This window comes from Drosophila persimilis, unplaced genomic scaffold (genome assembly GCF_003286085.1).
Source record: "Drosophila persimilis strain 14011-0111.01,24,50 unplaced genomic scaffold, DperRS2 tig00000002-arrow-pilon, whole genome shotgun sequence".
Lineage (NCBI taxonomy): Eukaryota > Metazoa > Arthropoda > Insecta > Diptera > Drosophilidae > Drosophila > Drosophila persimilis.
The window spans coordinates 3,629,235-3,646,960 of NW_020825289.1; the positions used below are offsets into that span (position 1 = coordinate 3,629,235).

Below are 17,726 nucleotides of genomic sequence, written 5' to 3' on the forward strand. Positions count from 1 at the left end.
AAAAGTATGAGAATTCTTCAATGTGGGAGTGTGTTTGGTAGCCTTGGATTGAATGGCAACTGCGACTGATTGAGTCTATGATGGCCCTTCGTGAGTAGTGGCAATCAAAGGAAGCCCCAGGCAGAAGTGCGAAAAAGAAATCCCGACAGTAGTCATCCTGGCAGTCCATGCACGTACCCGGCCGCAACATTAAACATTTACATAAGTATACGAGTATATGTATGTTTATACGGGAATATGGGATTGCCGCCTGCAACAATCAAGCAGGAAAGTGGAGGAGACAAATGGCAAACGGCAGTTCGGCAAACCCACGGACGAACAGGCTGACGGACGGATGTCTGCTACTTGACAGGCGAAATGAATATTGAGCCCAGCATAGACAAGGCGGAAGAGTGGATAGATAGAAATAAAAGAACATATACAAAATTGTATTATTGTAGGTATATTGTATTAGGACCATCTGCTAGCTGTGGAGAAACTTTAATAAGGACAACTGCGAAATGGTCACGAGAAACCTAACCTCTACTTCTGCGTCTGCTCTCTTTTTCTGTCCTTGCAGGGTCTGTGTGTGGCCACACTCTTCTGTTTCTTCAACGGCGAGGTGATTGCCCAGGTGAAGCGCAAGTGGCGGATGCTGTGCTTCAGCAATCGGCCGCGGACCAACTCCTACACAGCCACTCAGGTCTCGGTAAGATTTATATTAAAAGCTTGTCACGCTTTTTCTACCCCATCCATCCTCAGCCTCAACCTGAACCCCAAACCTTTTATATTAATTTAGTCCCACGGGTTACGGCGCGTATGAGTAATGCACACACACACAGACACAACAAATACTGACAACTCACTTCACTCACCTGCATAAAATTGGCTTAACATTTGAACAATGCTAAATAATCGCATGCAAAAGATACAAAGTTAAAGATAAAGATACAGAAACTGAAGCTGAAACCAAACGCACCGTTGCCACCACCTGCCAACCACCATGATAGCAAATTCTCAGTTCTTTTGATTGTAGTTCGTGCGCAGCGGACCGCCCCTGCCCGGCGAGGAGAAGGTATGACTAAAGGACCTGTCGGCCAAGCGACGAGCCTCCTCGGCACCACACCACCAGAACCAGAACCAGAACCAACACCAGCCGCAGGACCAGAGAGCCCGCAGCCAGAGCATGACGGGTAGCCAGAGCCTCCTCGAGAGCTGGCGCAACAAAATCCCCTTCCGACACCGCCGACAAACCATTGACAACTCGCGCCAACAGCAGCCCCTAATGGAGGAGCGGGATCCAGCGTCCTGTCTGACTGTGGGAACCGCGGAAGCAGTGCTCGTGGCAGCCGGCGAGGCAGATGTCGCCGGCAGAAAGCCGACACTGATGACGACCATAGCGGAAGATGCAGCGGAGAGACCAGCCGGAGAACCCCATGCGAATGCTAGGGGCATTGTCATTGTCCGAATGGAGAGAGCAGGCCATCAGCAGATAGCCGATGAGGCGCTTTAAGTGAATCAACCCAACCCCCACCACCGTGCAGGTCACACAACATCTCATAGTTTTAAGCAGCTGAAACTAAACCAAATCATCAATATGACTACCGCTAATCAAGTAATGAACATGGCAGGCATGGCTGAAATAAATTTCGCCTGCGGGCAAGTGCAACCCACCAACTATAAAGAACTATCATCCCAAGTACCCAAGTACCTCAGTTAAGTTTTCATAGTCTCTCCCCAAGTTTTGCTTGGGCTACTTATACCCTCCGTTCGTGGGAAGAAGAGAAATTGATTTCAGCGATGGTCGGGCGATGGAAATATCCATTTATGATAGCATATGTTATTTATTGTACGAGTATTTATGAATGTTAGAATTTACGTGGATATTAAATATCATTGTTGTCTTAAGTGTTAAGTGTTAGGTGTACATCCTCCAGTCCCCTTACGCTTCTCTCTGTGGTAAGCTGAGCTTTCTGGCAATCGCTTTTAGTGTGCTATGTACGGAATAACTAAATGGAATAAAATTTTAATTATGTGTATCTATGCCAAAAACCGACGCACGTTTTTCTGTACCATCTCTTATTTAGCCAATTAGTGAACTTTTGACTTTCTTTAATGAAGCCAACAACAGCCACAATAAAGAGCAGAATCTAATGCTTATTTAATGAATGCCATTTGAAGTGGGCCCTTCAGCAGTTGTTCCTCCCCGCCACTGTCCATGCCCCACCCACGTCCACTGAACGATGGCCAGGCTGTCACTCTGGTCAGCACTAGGAGAGCACAAGGAACACATGCGACGACATGTTTATTGACGTGTATCAAAAATTCCTGGGTATCAAAGTCCAGAGTTGAGGTAAGTACAGTCTCCAGGATATTCGAATATTACAAATAATAGTGTAATGTTCCCCATAGAATTTATCAAAACCAATCCTATTTTCGGTAGAATACACCCTAAAACTGACATGGCTTGCTATGGTACTTCTCACTGATTCTTGCGCTGCAATAAGGGACAGAATGAAATAAGAGCTTTGATAAAAGTTCAGCTGTGTGGGCGGCTCAAAACTATTGTTGTCTTCCTACCTATCGTACTTACCAAAAAACGAGAGCGAAATATTTGGTGCGGAGAGAGCACAGATCCCGCAGAAAATATGTGATATGATCTGATCTTTAGCTGTTAGCTCGCTGCTAAATTAACGTGGCTCAGCAACTACATCAGAGAATTCTTTCTTTCGCTGTTAGCTATCTACCAAATCTGCAGAGATCTGCATTTGCCAGTTTTCCCTGTGCACTTTCCGTGCCTCAAATCGAGCAAACGAAATAAAAATGACTAAAAAAGATTACATCATTTAAATGATGATGATGTATTTGTGGTAAAAAATGAAAATATATTCATTCCAAGTTTCAGATTGTATCTTTACGATGGCCGGCTTTCATCCCTAGCACTTTAAGTGCGCCAGAGCAGAACAGGCCACAGCTGACCCACTCCCACCACACAGTGCCCCAGTGCAAACACGAATTTTCAATGCCGCAGGTCGGTCCCTGTCCCACTGCGCTGCTGTCAACATTTGTTGACATTTATTGAGAACTACCCGTTGCGGTGTGGCTCCTGTTTGTCCATTTCCTGTTGCCGTTATTGTGCTGTGTCTGAGTGTGTGTTTGTGTGTGTGTGTGTGCGAGTTTGTGGCTTTTCATGGCGTCACTGCAAGTGGCAGACAGTTGGCTGAACGCGAATGCCGAGTCGGAGAGTGTGCTCCGAGCTTGGTCTCTCTTTTTTTCCTGCCGTGTAAAGTTGGTGTGTTAAGTGGCATTTTATTGCCGCTTCACGGCTGTATCACGTCCAGGTACAAGTGAGCACTCACCTCACTCATTATTCGCAGATTATTCGCGCTCTCAAAAGCACAGAAAACATGAAGTTGCTCTCTGCTTTGCTCTGCTCTGCTCATTCGAACATTGCGCTGGAGTTACTCCATTCTCCATTATCAAAGGAGGCGGCAGCAACAGGCAAATAAATGAGATGTTTAATTTGTGTGTCAGCTCTGTTTCTGCGTAATTTAAGTGCCGACAGCTTTGGAAGTGCATTTCTCAGAAGGCAAACATTTGCGCAAAGAGCAGAAGCAACACATTACACGAGTGCATACATATACATAAGAGTGTGGCCCAGCAAAGGACACTTGAGTCCCTTAAGCTATGGACGGTATGGAAAGCTTTACAAGCTATTGAAATTTGCGAGCATTTTTTAACTTTTAGATGAGAGTGATGTTCAAAACTTTGCTTTTGAACTTATAAACCCCAACAGAAAACGAAACACTCAGTTTTATCATACCATATCAAATACGCTGGAAGTTGGTGAATCGAGAGAGTAGTTTCACGTGCTTGTAAGTTGTCAAAAATCACTTAGTTTGAATCTCATTTAAATACCCACATACCTACATTTTACCGAATAGATTTGCTTAATGTTATTGTTAGCCGTGACAAAAAGTAGCAAGAACTCTTCAGTCGACATGTTGTTAATGTTAAATTCTCTTCCAAGAATGAAAACTTCATAATAAATTAATATGTCTTTACTAGCGAAAATAACTTACAGAAATATGGGAAAATATTAAACAAAGTTGAGTAAAGCAAACGCATTGTCTGTGCCCCGAGTGGCAAGACGACGCACACGTTTAGATGTTTGAGGGATAAGTGCTTCTGGCTCTAATGTACAAAAGCAGATGGCCAGAACATTGCACGAGCTTGGCCAAGATAAAAGCCACCTGAGTGGAACAGAAGTACAAGCAGGAGTGAAAATATCATTTGCTTTTGCCTTCAACTTCGCTTGTGCTTGGCAGTGATTTTTTGGCATCAGCGAGTGCACTTTAATTACTAAATCGACAGGGCGGCAGGCAGTATGTGGCAGGAGCGAATAAGTTTGCATACAGTTGTTGCACATACGCCCTGGTGTGTGTGAGTGGCTGTTAATTGAAGTGTGCTGCCTGCTGCCAGAGTCAGGGCTGCTGTTGTTGTTGCATAATGAACTCAATTAAAAGTTGGTTGCCTCCCTTCTCCTCTGCACCAATCTCTCCGCCTTTTGAACTTATATTTAAGTCGGGATCTGTTTCAAAGCTGGACTACTGCTTCTTCGCCTTGAGGAGCAGTTGCATTCGCTGTCCGACCATTCCCAGCGGCTTGCGAGGGACCAAATGGCATGTGGATTGCCTGTAAAGACATACAAAGTACATAGTAGACGAGGTATATGTACATGTGGGTTAGGTGAAGAAGTCGACTCACTTGTAAATGATTCTCTCACGGTCTGCCCAGGGCCAAGAGCGCTCCATCTTGTCCAGTTTAAACAGCAACTGTGTGAAAGGAATCAGTCATTAAGCTGTTGGCGTTGGCACTGATGATTGCCATTACCTTTTGTGTCTGCCCCTCGGCCGACTCCTGTGGCGGTGCCTGAGGTGTGGGTGTGGCAGGACGCACGTTTGAAGTGTCTGCCATAGATTTCTGCTCTTCCTTCGGCAGCGGCTGCTGCTGCGGGCTCAGCGTCAGTTCGGCATCGGTTTCAGCCTCATCATCATTGATACGCAGCGTGGGTATGTTGCGGAGATTCCATGTGTAAGTGGTGCTCAAAAAGTCGCCGCCGTCGTCGGTTTCGGAACTGCTGGAGGGATAGGAGGTGGCATCTTCGACTAACGCTGCAGGCAGCTTCATAAAGAACACCGCATTCCCAGTCGCGCCCCCATCATCCGACTCCGATTCCGCCTCTGAGTCATCGCTGGCATCGCTTCCCTCATTTGCCGGGTAATTGGCTTCCGATGCATAATCCGATTCCGGGGTGACATCCTTCAGCAGCTTTGATTGCTTCAAACCGTCCTGTACCTGTACCAAATCATCCTCATCACTGTCAACACTGTGAGTGTCAGTGTCAATGTCAGTGTCACCCAGCACGTCCTCGTCTCCGCCATCCCTCAGCTCGTAGTCAAGAGCATCCTCATCGTAGGAGCACTTTCGCTGTATATAGGCCGCGGCCTGTGCCTTTGCCTCCTCCTCGCTCATTCTGCCAAAGCTCTGAGATACCGTGGCCAGGGTGGAGGACAGAATTTTGGGTATTTCGGCAATCGCCGAGAGCTTCCGCTGCATCTCCAGCAGGCGCATCTCAATGGAGCTGGCCAGAAGGCGTCCTGCGCGGAATCCATCAGAAAGGGCAGGATCTTTACTCGATTAACTCTGGGCTTTGTTGGGGTTGGGGGTTTTATTCAATCGACAAGCACAGAGGCACGCACAAAAAATATATTCCGAATTATGTACATGATAGATAGGATACAGGATAAGGGGTCTAGGGGGACTGTAGCCGGAGCATCTTCACTTGGCCCTGGATGCAGTGGGCAGGGCCAGCAGCATATTTTCGATGGTGCTGCTGCGTAGCTCCCGATTGTCGCCGACCTCCGAAAAGAAGCGCCGAATGTTCCGCATGATGCGGTGATGGGGCAACTCCTGCCAGAACAAACGGTGGTTCGATTGGGAATTGCGGGGGAGTGCAAACAGGAGACAGGAGAGAAAACAGATAGAATGGGTTAGTTTCGCTTTGCAAATGTTGTTGGCATGCAATTATGTGGGCGTTGATTCACCTGCTCCTCCTCGTCCGAGGACTCGTCCTCGCTGAGTTCAATCACCACCTCATTGCCCTCGTCATCAAGCTCCGTTTTGGTTTTCTTTTTCTTGGGCTTTGGCGGCTCGGGTGGGTCTTGCCACATGATCGGATGCCAACAACGTGAGCCAAGCAGGGGGGTTGGGTGGAAGTCTACAAAAATATAGATACAAATCCAAGTGAGTACCGAGAAGTGTAATGGGACTGGGGCTGGAACTGGACCTGGATGTGGGTACTCGTTAGGTGGGAGGTCATGCGATGGAGACAGACCAGAGAAAACACTCACCACTGGGCGGCGGCATCGGCTTTGGCACTCGCATCACAATCGACTTCTCTTCGCCGGCCTCAAACTGCCCCATTTGATCGTCCTCCTCCATGCTGTGAGGAAACATACATACATATGTACTTTTTTCATTACATAACGTTAAAGAGCCCAAAAGTGTCTCAGACACAGGCACAACACACACAGATAGATGGGCATCTGGGGCAACCTACTTGCGCAGCAGGAAATGTATCTTCTTGGGCGAGGCGTTGATTTTCTCGTGTGCCTGGGTCAGAGTCAGCTGCGTGACGTCCTCTTCGTTTATCTCGAGTATAATATCGCCCAGACGTATGCCCGCCTTGTCAGCCAGACCATCTGGTGTAACCTGCGAAATCGGGTTAAGGATTGATAATTAAACTGTCCAAAAGTCCCATCACATTCCGCTGATCACATGAAACACACACTTAAACCGTGCGATACGACTGTCGGGGCGCAATTGACCAGAATACTGCGTATCTCTGGTTTAGGTTGGGCAGATATACACGATATTAGATCGACAGATGCAAATGACATGTATGTACATAGTACTGTACTATACACACTCGTATGTTTATGAAATGTCTGCTCTCAAAAAGCAACACCCAGACAAACAAAGGAAATCGAAAGCAAAGCAAAAACGATGCGCCTCTTGAGGATATAACTTATTCGACTTGGGGAGTACCATGGGCAAATTTCTGCATGAGATTACCCACTCTAGAAAATACATGTTGCATGTTTTGGGAATATCTTACGAATTTGAATAGGTGCAAACTATAGATATTGCAAACTTTGAGACCATAAAACTAAATGGAAGATTCGTTTATTTTGATATTAAAATATTTTTTTCCATCAAATCTGCTATGGTAATGTGTTTGTTTTACTCCTTCCTAGAACAAATATAATATACATTACTAACTCCAATCTTAATGTTTATGTTCTATGTATTATGCATTTTTAGGTCCAATATGCATTAATATACATGTTATACGATTTACTTATTTTTTTATTAATTAATTAAAAATGTTGACTTTTTCATTCATATGAAACGGTTTTTTTTAATCATCCTAACTACATTTTCCTTTGACTTTTCTATAAGTTGCTCAAACAGTAACAGCAAACAACACAATTGTATTTTTTTTTTTTCTATCTCTGATAATATATTATATTCCCACACAAAACTACAAAAAAAAAAGAAGAGTCTAGTTTTTTATTTTTTAATTAAATTTCTTTTATGTTATTATATTAATGTTTGTTCTATATTTTTTCATTATATTTTTTCTTTTAGTTTTCCTATGAGGAAATCCTTAGTGTGGGACTATGGAAGAAGTAACACACCTCCAAAATGGTTCAGCATACCCTCCCACTTGCTGGCCCATTTTTAAAATGTTTTTCAAACAAAACAAAAAAATTATTTTTGTTCTTTTAAGCCAAACGCGAAACGTCAAAAGTAAAATGTGGCAATACAAATAGTTTTGTTGGGCTATCTACAGTACAGTGCGTTTCATAGCTGTAGGATAAACAATGCAATATTCGAAATCATAAGAGAAGTCAGCAGTCGGTGAATATATTAGTATATATCTCAGATACAAAACTTTTTTAATTTATTTATTGGACTGAAACGCAATGCACATATTTATGTTCATGAGTGCAATATGTGGAATAATAGGCGCCTTTTGTTAACCCAAATATTGTACATTCACTTGACTCAAGTGAGCCAAAAAGAGGCGGCGTGGCGGCCCCAAACGTCATGGCACGGCATCCGCTGCAGATGCCCCCAAAACACAGATCGAACGTGGATCGCGGGGAGAAACAATAAAATGTGCCTTTCTTTTAGGCGGCAGCCATCCAATTTACGTTGGAAGTGACTTCGTCATGGCTTAATTTGAATCAAATTTCGACTTCGAGTTTCGCTTTTTGGCACTCGACCAAAAAATATCGACAACAACAATGAAAGCTACCTTCGAATGAACGAGGTCATTGATACCCTTGCCAATCGCTCGTTCCTACTGAATCCACATGTTATCTGAGCTATAAAGAAATAATATATGAAACTAAAGCGTTCTGAATTTTGGTTAGAGCAAAATAACTGTGCCTGCAAGGACTGACTGATTGTTGCGATTTTGAAGGTTCCAAATGAAATGTATTCAAAACTGCCGGGCTAGTTTTCATGTCGACTACGCTCTCTTCTCTGTTTTGTGAGCATTTGGCGAAATCATAATACCCTCTGCAAAGGGTACTCGTGTAATAACAGACCCGCAATTGCAGCTGTTGCAGAACTATCAAGAGGCAGATGGTAGGGCTCCCAGACTGTGCCCATCCACTGTGACCCACTCACCTGGAAGACTGTTAGCGGCATGTGAAACTCGGCGCCGCCGGTTACCAGGAAACCCCATTTGGTGTCGTCCTTGGAGGCATACGCATCCGAATCGACATCGAAGGCGGGAAAGGCATCTGTGTCGCCGATGCCGCAGGACATCTTGATAATGGGCGCATTCTTCTTTGTCTCCGGCGTCGACCACTGGAGACCCAGTTGCTCCGGCATTGCTTCCTTTTGTTCTCTTCCCTCTGTCTCTCTCTCTCTCTCACACTTTTCGCAGTCGCTGCCACTCTCTTCCTCGTGCTGCTGATTTTATTTATAAATTTTTGTGCTTGCTCTTGCTTGCGGCGCTTCTTCTCTTGTCTATTCTCTCGTTTGCTCTTTTGCTTGTGAAAACTTTTAACGTTGTTCTTTTTGCTTGCTTGTTTTCGTTTTCCTGTCAAAATTTCACCCGTGCAAAAATATTATTTGTATTTGTGGCTTGCCGGCTTTTCAACGAGCGTCTGGCAGAAGGATTTTTCCACGCTCGCTGGTTGTATGGAAGGTTCGTAGAATCAACTTTCAATCTTGGCCAATATTGCGAGTTATATAACCAGCAGAGCAGACTGAACGGATTGTGCAATTTCGGATTTCGATTTGAATGGAAATTGAAATTGCAATGGAAATCGCTGCCGGCAGAATGCTTTAGCCCGCCGGATACTACCGGAATGACTGCCCCTTGGCCGATAATTATGAAAAATGTATTCACACTTTCGCCTTCCTCTTCCCGCTGGGCTCCCCGGTCCTCCGTCTTTCGCTCTGGTTTCTCCGTAACTTCCACACGACTGCACTCGACGACTCGGGCAACTAAAATAATTTTCGAGAAGTTTTCCTTTGTGCCTGCATTCACGTTTTTTTGTTCTTCATTCTTTATGTCTGCCGCCGCCGCTTGCCAGCCTCTCCCCTCTACTATATTTCACTTAGTTTTTCCCGCCTCTCTCTCTCTGACTCTGCCCCTACCTCTGCCTTTCTGCTGCGTGGCTGGGATGCCGTTCTTGCCTCCCGATGTGTTGCACTTTTTGCCGAGCTCTTTGTCTACACTTTTTACCCGCAGATTATATGTACATCTGTTGCAGAACTATGCGAACATCCAATTTGTGTGTAGAATGTGAGGGTAACAGTTATTTAATTGAATCCCCAACAGACTTGCGGGCCTTGGGCGCTGGCTGATGATAGAAGAAACAGTATAAATCGGTACATGTCGATCGGCAGCTGGGCACCATACCCTCTTGCTCCCCTCCAGCATACTGAGCGAGTACTGAGTAAACATATTCAAAAGAAAGTGTTTTAGCTTACATTTTGCGCAAGCATAGTAATCAAATAAAAAGTATCAAATACAAAAGAAAGCTTACAACTGACCTTCATATAGAAGTATTCTAAATTTAAAATATTTCATATTTAAATTAAATATTTTTATATGTAGATTAAAACTATTACATGCAAATTTTATATACTAATTTATGTTAAATTGTTTTACACTTAGATTCATTTTTGACCGTCTTAAAAAGACTTATTAACACATTTATGTGTAAATTAAAGATAATTCTATGTATTTCATCTCACTTAATCACCGAATTTATGCCATATTTAAATATGGCTGTGTCTATTTTTAATATGCAACTTATCTCTGAGTGTATGCAAAATAAAAATAAGAACTTATAATTGGAGATAGATAATTAAATTTTTGCATTACAAAAATCAAATTTTAATAATTGCCTGCGACGTGCCAGAGCTCTACAAAGAAACATATGGATGTCATTCTGATGGGAAATTTGATTATGAGCAAAATAGTTTCGCCACAAGATTGGCAGAGCGAAAACGGACTGGAAGCGAGCAGAACAGAACGTGACTTATCAACCGAAACGTGAATACCAAAAGGAACTACAGCAATGGACACTGAGAAACAGGAGACAGGCAGGCCTGACAAAAGGATGATGCCAAAAGAAAAATGGCAACAGAAGAGCAACATTTTCAATGAGTCCAAACACCAAGTACACAAGACAAATCTAAATTCATGGAAAGAATACTTCCACCATACGCAAACGAGAAAACTTACTTCAGAAAGAAGCGAAGGGAAGCCGAACCGAAGCGTCAGATACCCTCGCAGATCTCTTTTTCCACTAACAACTGAACAATAGACGCCTCGGAGATCAGATCTTGACAGCTTTCAGCACGCAGGAAGGATGAGCCAACTGGGGAGCAAGTTTTTATATAAATTCTCAGACAGATGAAAAGAAAAAACTGTCAGAGACATAGCAGCACGACTTTTGCTGGTGATCCAGAATACATAAGTATTGAAAAATGCATGCTTCTTTGCGCTGCCAATATCTGTGCAAAGAAGTCCCAATACCCTCTTCAAGGGTAGAAACACCGACACAAATACAAGGCCCTTATCAGACTGGCACATCGCATCATCGCCACTGAGCTGCGACGACATTGACGGCGTTGTCTTGATAAGAGCGGGAGCAGGCGCTGATAAGGTGCTCCCCACAGCCGAAGAAGGCGAAAGTAGGGTAGGGAAACGTCAAAAGTTGAGAACGCCTGTTCGGGGCTTTTTCTAGTTTATTTAAATCTACTTTATGTTTAATGTGAGGGCTCATTCGATGTAGGTTGTCTCGTTGGCCTCCTTGGAGCTCACCTCCATCACCTCGCATCCTTGGGCGTAGTCCTCAATGCTGGTGTTGTCCGGTGGAGTGATGGCAGGCACAGGTCCATCCTCTTTCTCAGCCTGACTGTCTTGATGAAGAGGATCCTCATCATCATCCACAATCTCAGCGCTGTGCGAGTCCTTGATGGCCTGACGTCTTCTCCTGTTGGCTTTCTCCGGCTCAGGCTGCTCCTTCTTCTTCAACTCCTCGGAGGATTCCCCCGAGCTATCCGTCTTGGCTTTGGCTTTTTCCTTGTCATTTCCATGTTCCTCCGAGGAGCTGCTGGCGTCCTTGCCAGCCGCCTCTGTGGATCTTCTTTTCCTCTGTTCTGCTTGTTCCGGTTCAGCCTGTGCCGGCTGCTGCTCCTTCTTTTTTAACTCCTCGGAAGATTCGCCGGAGCTGTCCGCCTTGGCTTCGGCCTTGTCCTTGTCCTTTCCATGCTCCTCCGAGGAGCTGCTGGCGTCCTTGGCAGCCGCTTCAGGCGATCGCTTAACGACAGTCTTCGGACCACTGCTCTCGTTGCTGTCCCAACCCGTACTCAATATCTCATCGCCCTCCACACTCTCTGCCAGCTCCTTCTCCAACTCCATCTCCATCTCACTCTGCAGGCTGGATCCCCTCTCGGCGGACTCCTCTACACTCAGGGGCAGGGCAACTGCCGCACTAAGGACGAGGGCCGCCAGCGACAGGAGCAGCAAGGATTGCTGCATTGTGAATTACCTTATAATCCGCTATCGATATTCAGAAACAAATTTTGCCTCTTTGCCTCCAGATCTCTGTATTTGAACCTCGCGCTGCCAGTTGTGTTTTCCCACTAACTGTGGGTGCCCTGTAAGGTTTCCCACGAAACCTCAACAAATTTATTATCGCCTCGAATCCGATTGTCCGTCTTAAATGTAATTAAAGCATCCATCAAGCAAGTCGTGCCTGATAACGGCCCCAGCCATTGGCACAGTCATCCCCGTCTATAAGTAGAGCTGCTGCAATGTGCCAATAGATTGCCTTCCCGTCGAACATTCACTCTTCCCTTTGCAGACTGCGCAATTGCCGGATTGTGCCAATTGCGATTTCAGACCGGGTCTGGACTGGCTTGCATAATTCATAAAAACAAATTGAGGGGATGGGGACCCGTAAACAGAATCTAACTGATAAGCCCGCGCTCTGAGAACGAGAGCCGAGACCAGCTCAGATGCGGATCATCAGAAGATCAGGCCGAGGCGTAATTTGTAATTATCGACGCGTTCCCAGAAATAAAAGCAAAACACTGCACAAATACTCGTATATGTACGTACATACATACATATGTATATGGAAATCGCTGTACACGCAACCCGTAACTGGTCACAATTGGCGGTGGCCTGCTGACGAAATAAATTATACTTTCGGAAAGCGGAACGTGACGACGCGCCTTGAGAGACCTCTCAAGTTCAAGTATACACAAGACGCCGAATCTTTTCTGGGCTGAGTTGAGACGAAAATATCTTTTAAGGCGTACAAACAACAGAGCGAAAGGACTATTCACAAGTCCTGAATCGCATTTTAAGACAGGACGTGAGCGGCCTATCGAATCCATATGGGAGGCCTGACGAATGTCCACCGCAATTATTTCGTGCCTACTGTTTACTCGACTATTAAAGGACGATAAACCATTTTATTCCCGTTCACGTTCACCTGAAGCCGTCATTAAAGTAGGCGCGGCTAAATAAGCGCCTTGAATGAAATGGAAGACAAATTTATTGAGCACCATCCAAGGGGACTCGATTGGCCCTGACGGAGAGGAGTCCTCCACCCCGCAAAGTTCTTTAACGACCCCGCCAGAACAGGCTTATTGAATATGATTCCCAGATGGCCTCGGCACATCAAAGGCAGCGCGAGGCAAGCAAGAAAAAAGCCTCTCCTGTCGTCTCTTATGCTTAATTTAAGTGAATTTTGGATTCGCTGAATCAGTCTGCTACCCGCACCACCTCCTACAATACTCACAAAATAATAAAAAGAAAAGTATTAAGAGCTGAAATCCACTCCAAGTGCGGCAGTATTTTCTATGCAAATTACTCTTTTCAACACTGCAGAACTTTATGCAAATCCAAGGCAGGCACCTGATGCCGCAACAAAAAAAATAAAACACAAAAAGAAAAAAAAAGAAAAAACAAACAACATAGATGTGCCACTCGCCTCGTAACATTTTGTCATATATATTAAAAATTTATCAATGTCATAAAGTTTGCCCCACAATCACACGGGCGCGAGCAAAAGGAACGATCAATCAAATTTAAAGCAGTCCCAAAAGGATACCACAAATGGGACACCAAAATATGAAGCGGGAATGATAAAAAAAAAAGCTTTAAATTAAAGATATGTGGAGAGGCGGCAGAGAAATTAAAATTATATGCCATGCTCTGAATTTTGAACTTAAATGTAAAATGTAACTAATCGGCGAAATCGAAGTAGCGCCACTATATTTAGCAGCGGACGTTTCATGAACTAAAAACGATCGATTGCATTCACTAAGAGTCTCGCTGCTGGGGAATTCGTGTAGAATGTATGTAGAATTATGTAGATATGTATTCCTGATCTTCATCAATAAGGGCTCGTGCACACTATAGCTGAAAGCGGAGCTGAAATCGACGCTGAAATCAGAGCTGAAAGCCCAGCTGATCTCAGAGCTTTTCTCAGGCAGAATCAGCTTGCAGGTGCGTACATTGACAGCTGATCTGATTGCTGAAAGCTGAAAGCCATTGCCTCCCTTTGTCTATCTCCTTAAGTGGCATCAATAGATATCATTATAATTATTATTATTATATTGTTCATGAATTATTACTTCACAGTACGTACAGTAGCCCGACGGAAGTTTTCTTCTTTTTTTTTTATTCCGTGTATTTCAACCACATTTCCGTTATGTATTGTATTCTTATTACTTTTATTTTACGAATTATTATTAAATTTCTCAATTATTCATTATATTGTATAATAATAAACATTGTGATGTCTTTCGAGCGTTTACTGTACTTGGGGACATAGTATATTATATTTATTATTGACATATGAAAATGGTAAATAATAAAACTTTTTTGCCCAATTTATCGCCTTCCAGAAATTATAGAAATAAAACTATTATTCAAATATTTTTAATAGTCCCGCTTATTCCCCAGCGCTGGGTTAACCGTAATTTCGCTTAACAATGTTTTGCAGCCCGTTTTCGATCACTTATGAACCAATACACTTGAACAAAATCAGCAATCAGCTTGCTGAAAAAACAAACATGCTTGATCGATCAAACTAAGCTGAGCTGATTTCAGCGAGCTTTTTCAGCTCAGCTCAGTCTGCAATGTGCGCACTTGCACCGGTGCCGTGTGTTTGTTTTTTCAGAGCTTATAAATCAGCTATCAGCTCCGCTTTCAGCTCCCCTTTCAGCTATAGTGTGCGCGAGCCCTTACAGTACCAAAACTTTGTGTATGGAGACTCTGTGGGTTCCGATACAAATTCCGGTGCGTGCTTATACAATTTTTTGTATAGGTTACATAAATCATACGATTGCGTACATATCTACCTAAGTACCCACTATGAAATTGTTGTAAGTATATTACCGTTATCTTGAGAAATAGCTGAGACAAAAAAAATGCAAATCCAACTTATTAATGATTGGAAAACAGTATTGAATACAACATTAACTTCTGTATATCTGTATTGCTGGGTTTTCCGTAAGATGTTAAAGGTTCACCCATGTTTTAGTTGTCACTATCATACATTTAACTCACATCATATGTGCTACGAGTAGTTTTAGATACACAACAACTTATCGCTAACACTAAAAACATACTCCACAACAACATTAACACATTAACATGGATACAGAAGCCGACCCCACTGCAGACAACACTGAGCCCATCGATATCACAGAGATCGCAGACGACCAGTCCCAAAATGTCCCAGATGTTCAAAATGGCTCTGAGGATCCAAATCAGGCGCCAGAGTCGGAAGCACTGGGCCAAGAAGAGCCCGAGAAAACAGAGAAGGTGAAATCCATTCTCCCTCCGGAAATACCAGAAAATAAAGATGCTGTCGATGGGTTACAGGAGCAGGGCAATTCGGCAGAACTAGCCACATTAAAGGACGATGAAAGTGTTAAGGAACCGGAAGATGTGAAGGAGCCAATGTATGTTTCGGGCGAGGATTTAAAAAAGAAAAAAAAAGCAGACCGAAAACTTCGGATAAAAGAAATGGAAGAAAAGCGTTTCATAATTAGTGACGACACCTCAAGGCGATCGTTTGATGCAGGGGACCTAGAAGAGGAACGAATCGCCGATGAAGAAGATGATCACGCGGAGTTCCGCGAGATGCGGAAACGAGAGGAGAAATTGCAGGCTCGTCACACACATCTGCTGGAGGAGGATTACGAGGATGCGGTGCTCAGAGATATGGAGGACGATGATTACTCCGACATTGACGTGGAAATGTCGTCCATAAGCATTCAGAGGAGAATTGATAAGGGCACAGATACCGTTCGACTGAAGGAGGACTTTCTCAACGACTTTGATTTGCCCAGTTTGTCGGACTACTCCGAGGAATCCTTGGTGCATGTTAAATCTCTCATCAAACAGGAGTCCATCATCCAGGCGGCAGTATCCGATGTTGGCATTTTTGTTGATCCACTAACCGGCGAGGTTCTGAGCAGCACAACCTCCACCTCGTCGGAAGGGACCCAAAGGGTAGAAGAAGAGGAGGCTATAGAAGCGGAAGAAGAACCAGTGGAATGCCCCGAGATGTCGGACGATGACCTGCCAGTCCCAAAACTTCAGGGTGACCAGTCTCTACACGATTTCGACCAGTTCCGGCAATCCTATCTTACCCAGAGTCTGGGAGAGAAAGAACGAGATAGCGATGCCGAGGCACGTACGCACCGAACCGAGCTAATGATTATTACCCAAGACTTTCTTAAAGATCTCATCAACGCGCTGGTCAACAAATCGGAGACCATTAATCTGGACAATCTACTCAGAACCCGATGCGACAAGAGCAAGCTAATGGAAGAGCTCATTACCGTCACGAAAAACTTCTACTTTGAGAAACTAGACAACATCTTCCTGCAGGGTCGCCTCGTCGAGTACTACAAGCGAAGCAAGAACATGCGAGTATTCTCCCAGCTAGACCCGGAAGACGCAAGATCCTACGGGACGCGGTACACTGCGTCCCTGGACCAGGTCGATTTTATGAGGAATCGATTCATTACGGCCAAGCGCAAGAACAGCAGTCTTATGAACAAAGTGCTCCTGGAACTGCACTACACTCAAACCAACGCATCGCGCTCTGAAGCGCATTTGAATCAGACGGTACGACATTATCTCTCCCTCCAGGATATGGAGTATCTCAAGCGGCTGACGGATCGTGAGCTGAGGCTAATGAATGTCAAGCGAAACGAGATTAGCGACACTCGTCTCGTCCTCATTACCATGAAGCACACTTTGGGTCGTTTAACCGAAGTAAGTTCTTGCGACCAGATGTGGGCCCAGGATCACCTTTTGCTTTCTTCTTTCCCCAGAAAATCAATCAGTTGGAACGTGTGGGCGATGATCTGTACATAAACGACTTCATATCCATTCAGAATCAGGTTGTTACTTTGGATAAGAAGATCGAGGGTATACCATAGATTTTTAGCTCCAACTCATGCAATTTCTAATCTATCTAATACTATCTCCAGAACGAAATATTGAACTGAAGAAGCTCCGTTGCAAGTACCATGTGGACCTGCATGTGATTCAGCACAACCGAGAGAAGGCGCTAGCTCTTGCCCATAAGCTTCAGCTCTGTAAGGCCTCCCTTGAAAAGCTTTTGGACACGCAGCACGCGAAGAGAGAGGATCTTTACCGTGCGAAGATGGACCGCACAAGGCTCCGCAAACAGCAGAAGGAAATGTCGTACCAGGGCGGCATCCTGTCGATGCCCTCCCTGATGTACGAATACGATAACACAGTGAAGGGACTGCTGGTGAAGCGAACCAGCGTCTTCAAGCTAAGGGAGACCCTGAAGAACCTCAATCGTCGCATACAAGAGTATGAATCGATCTCCATCTAGGAATATTCGACTAAATTGTGCTGCACAATAAAGATAGAAACTCCTTGATACTGATATTCATAAGGATCATTCTTTTGGCCTTATGTTGCAGCCTGTTTTACCCTTTTCAGATCTCCAATTTACCAAGTGACACGCTATACTTGACTAGATACGAGTATTATCAAAACCTATGAAGGATACAACCCCCATAAGTTTAGTGGCTTGTCACCCATAGGCCGTTTTCCCAATCCACATTCCACAAACAAC

The 17,726-nt window shown here is 44.4% G+C and overlaps 4 protein-coding genes across 8 annotated transcripts in view; 2 read left to right on the forward strand and 2 right to left on the reverse strand.

Moving 5' to 3' along the window:
• The window catches only part of LOC6590272 (calcitonin gene-related peptide type 1 receptor), a 34,655-nt gene extending 32,637 nt beyond the window's left edge, over nucleotides 1–2,018 (forward strand). The window contains exons 10-11 of one of the 3 annotated variants that reach the window (XM_026986670.1): nucleotides 560–688; nucleotides 1,001–2,018. In XM_026986670.1, coding sequence (XP_026842471.1) covers nucleotides 560–688; nucleotides 1,001–1,009 — 138 coding nt within the window. In that variant the 3' untranslated portion in view covers nucleotides 1,010–2,018. The remainder of the gene's footprint in view (nucleotides 1–559; nucleotides 689–1,000) is intronic. The other 2 variants (XM_026986669.1, XM_026986672.1) reach the window with 2 other exon arrangements.
• Nucleotides 2,019–4,022: 2,004 nt separating this feature from the next.
• On the reverse strand, nucleotides 4,023–9,642 carry LOC6590375 (PDZ and LIM domain protein 7). 2 transcript variants are annotated; one of them, XM_002015440.2, is made up of 6 exons: nucleotides 8,743–9,642; nucleotides 6,602–6,753; nucleotides 6,393–6,484; nucleotides 4,873–5,639; nucleotides 4,747–4,814; nucleotides 4,023–4,674 (listed from the first exon to the last, which is right to left on the reverse strand). In XM_002015440.2, the coding sequence occupies exons 1-6, from the start codon at nucleotides 8,947–8,949 to the stop codon at nucleotides 4,587–4,589; spliced, it is 1,374 nt and encodes a 457-aa protein (XP_002015476.2). In that variant the 5' UTR covers nucleotides 8,950–9,642; the 3' UTR covers nucleotides 4,023–4,586. The 2 variants fall into 2 exon arrangements, with proteins under 2 accessions (XP_002015476.2, XP_002015477.2); XM_002015441.2 differs by lacking the exons at nucleotides 4,023–4,674; nucleotides 4,747–4,814; nucleotides 4,873–5,639 and adding exons at nucleotides 5,692–5,952; nucleotides 6,087–6,259 and having other exon boundaries at nucleotides 8,743–9,569.
• A 1,652-nt stretch (nucleotides 9,643–11,294) lies between these two features.
• On the reverse strand, nucleotides 11,295–12,220 carry LOC6590377 (protein pxr1). The gene has a single exon (XM_002015443.2). The coding sequence runs from the start codon at nucleotides 12,119–12,121 to the stop codon at nucleotides 11,360–11,362; it is 762 nt and encodes a 253-aa protein (XP_002015479.1). The 5' UTR covers nucleotides 12,122–12,220; the 3' UTR covers nucleotides 11,295–11,359.
• Nucleotides 12,221–15,203: 2,983 nt separating this feature from the next.
• LOC6590378 lies at nucleotides 15,204–17,534 on the forward strand. 2 transcript variants are annotated; one of them, XM_026985961.1, is made up of 4 exons: nucleotides 15,204–15,424; nucleotides 15,485–16,888; nucleotides 16,948–17,044; nucleotides 17,107–17,534. In XM_026985961.1, exons 1-4 carry the CDS (start codon nucleotides 15,254–15,256, stop codon nucleotides 17,478–17,480), a joined length of 2,046 nt encoding a protein of 681 aa, XP_026841762.1. In that variant the 5' UTR covers nucleotides 15,204–15,253; the 3' UTR covers nucleotides 17,481–17,534. The 2 variants fall into 2 exon arrangements, with proteins under 2 accessions (XP_026841762.1, XP_026841761.1); XM_026985960.1 differs by having other exon boundaries at nucleotides 15,204–16,888.
• Nucleotides 17,535–17,726: the final 192 nt, after the last annotated feature.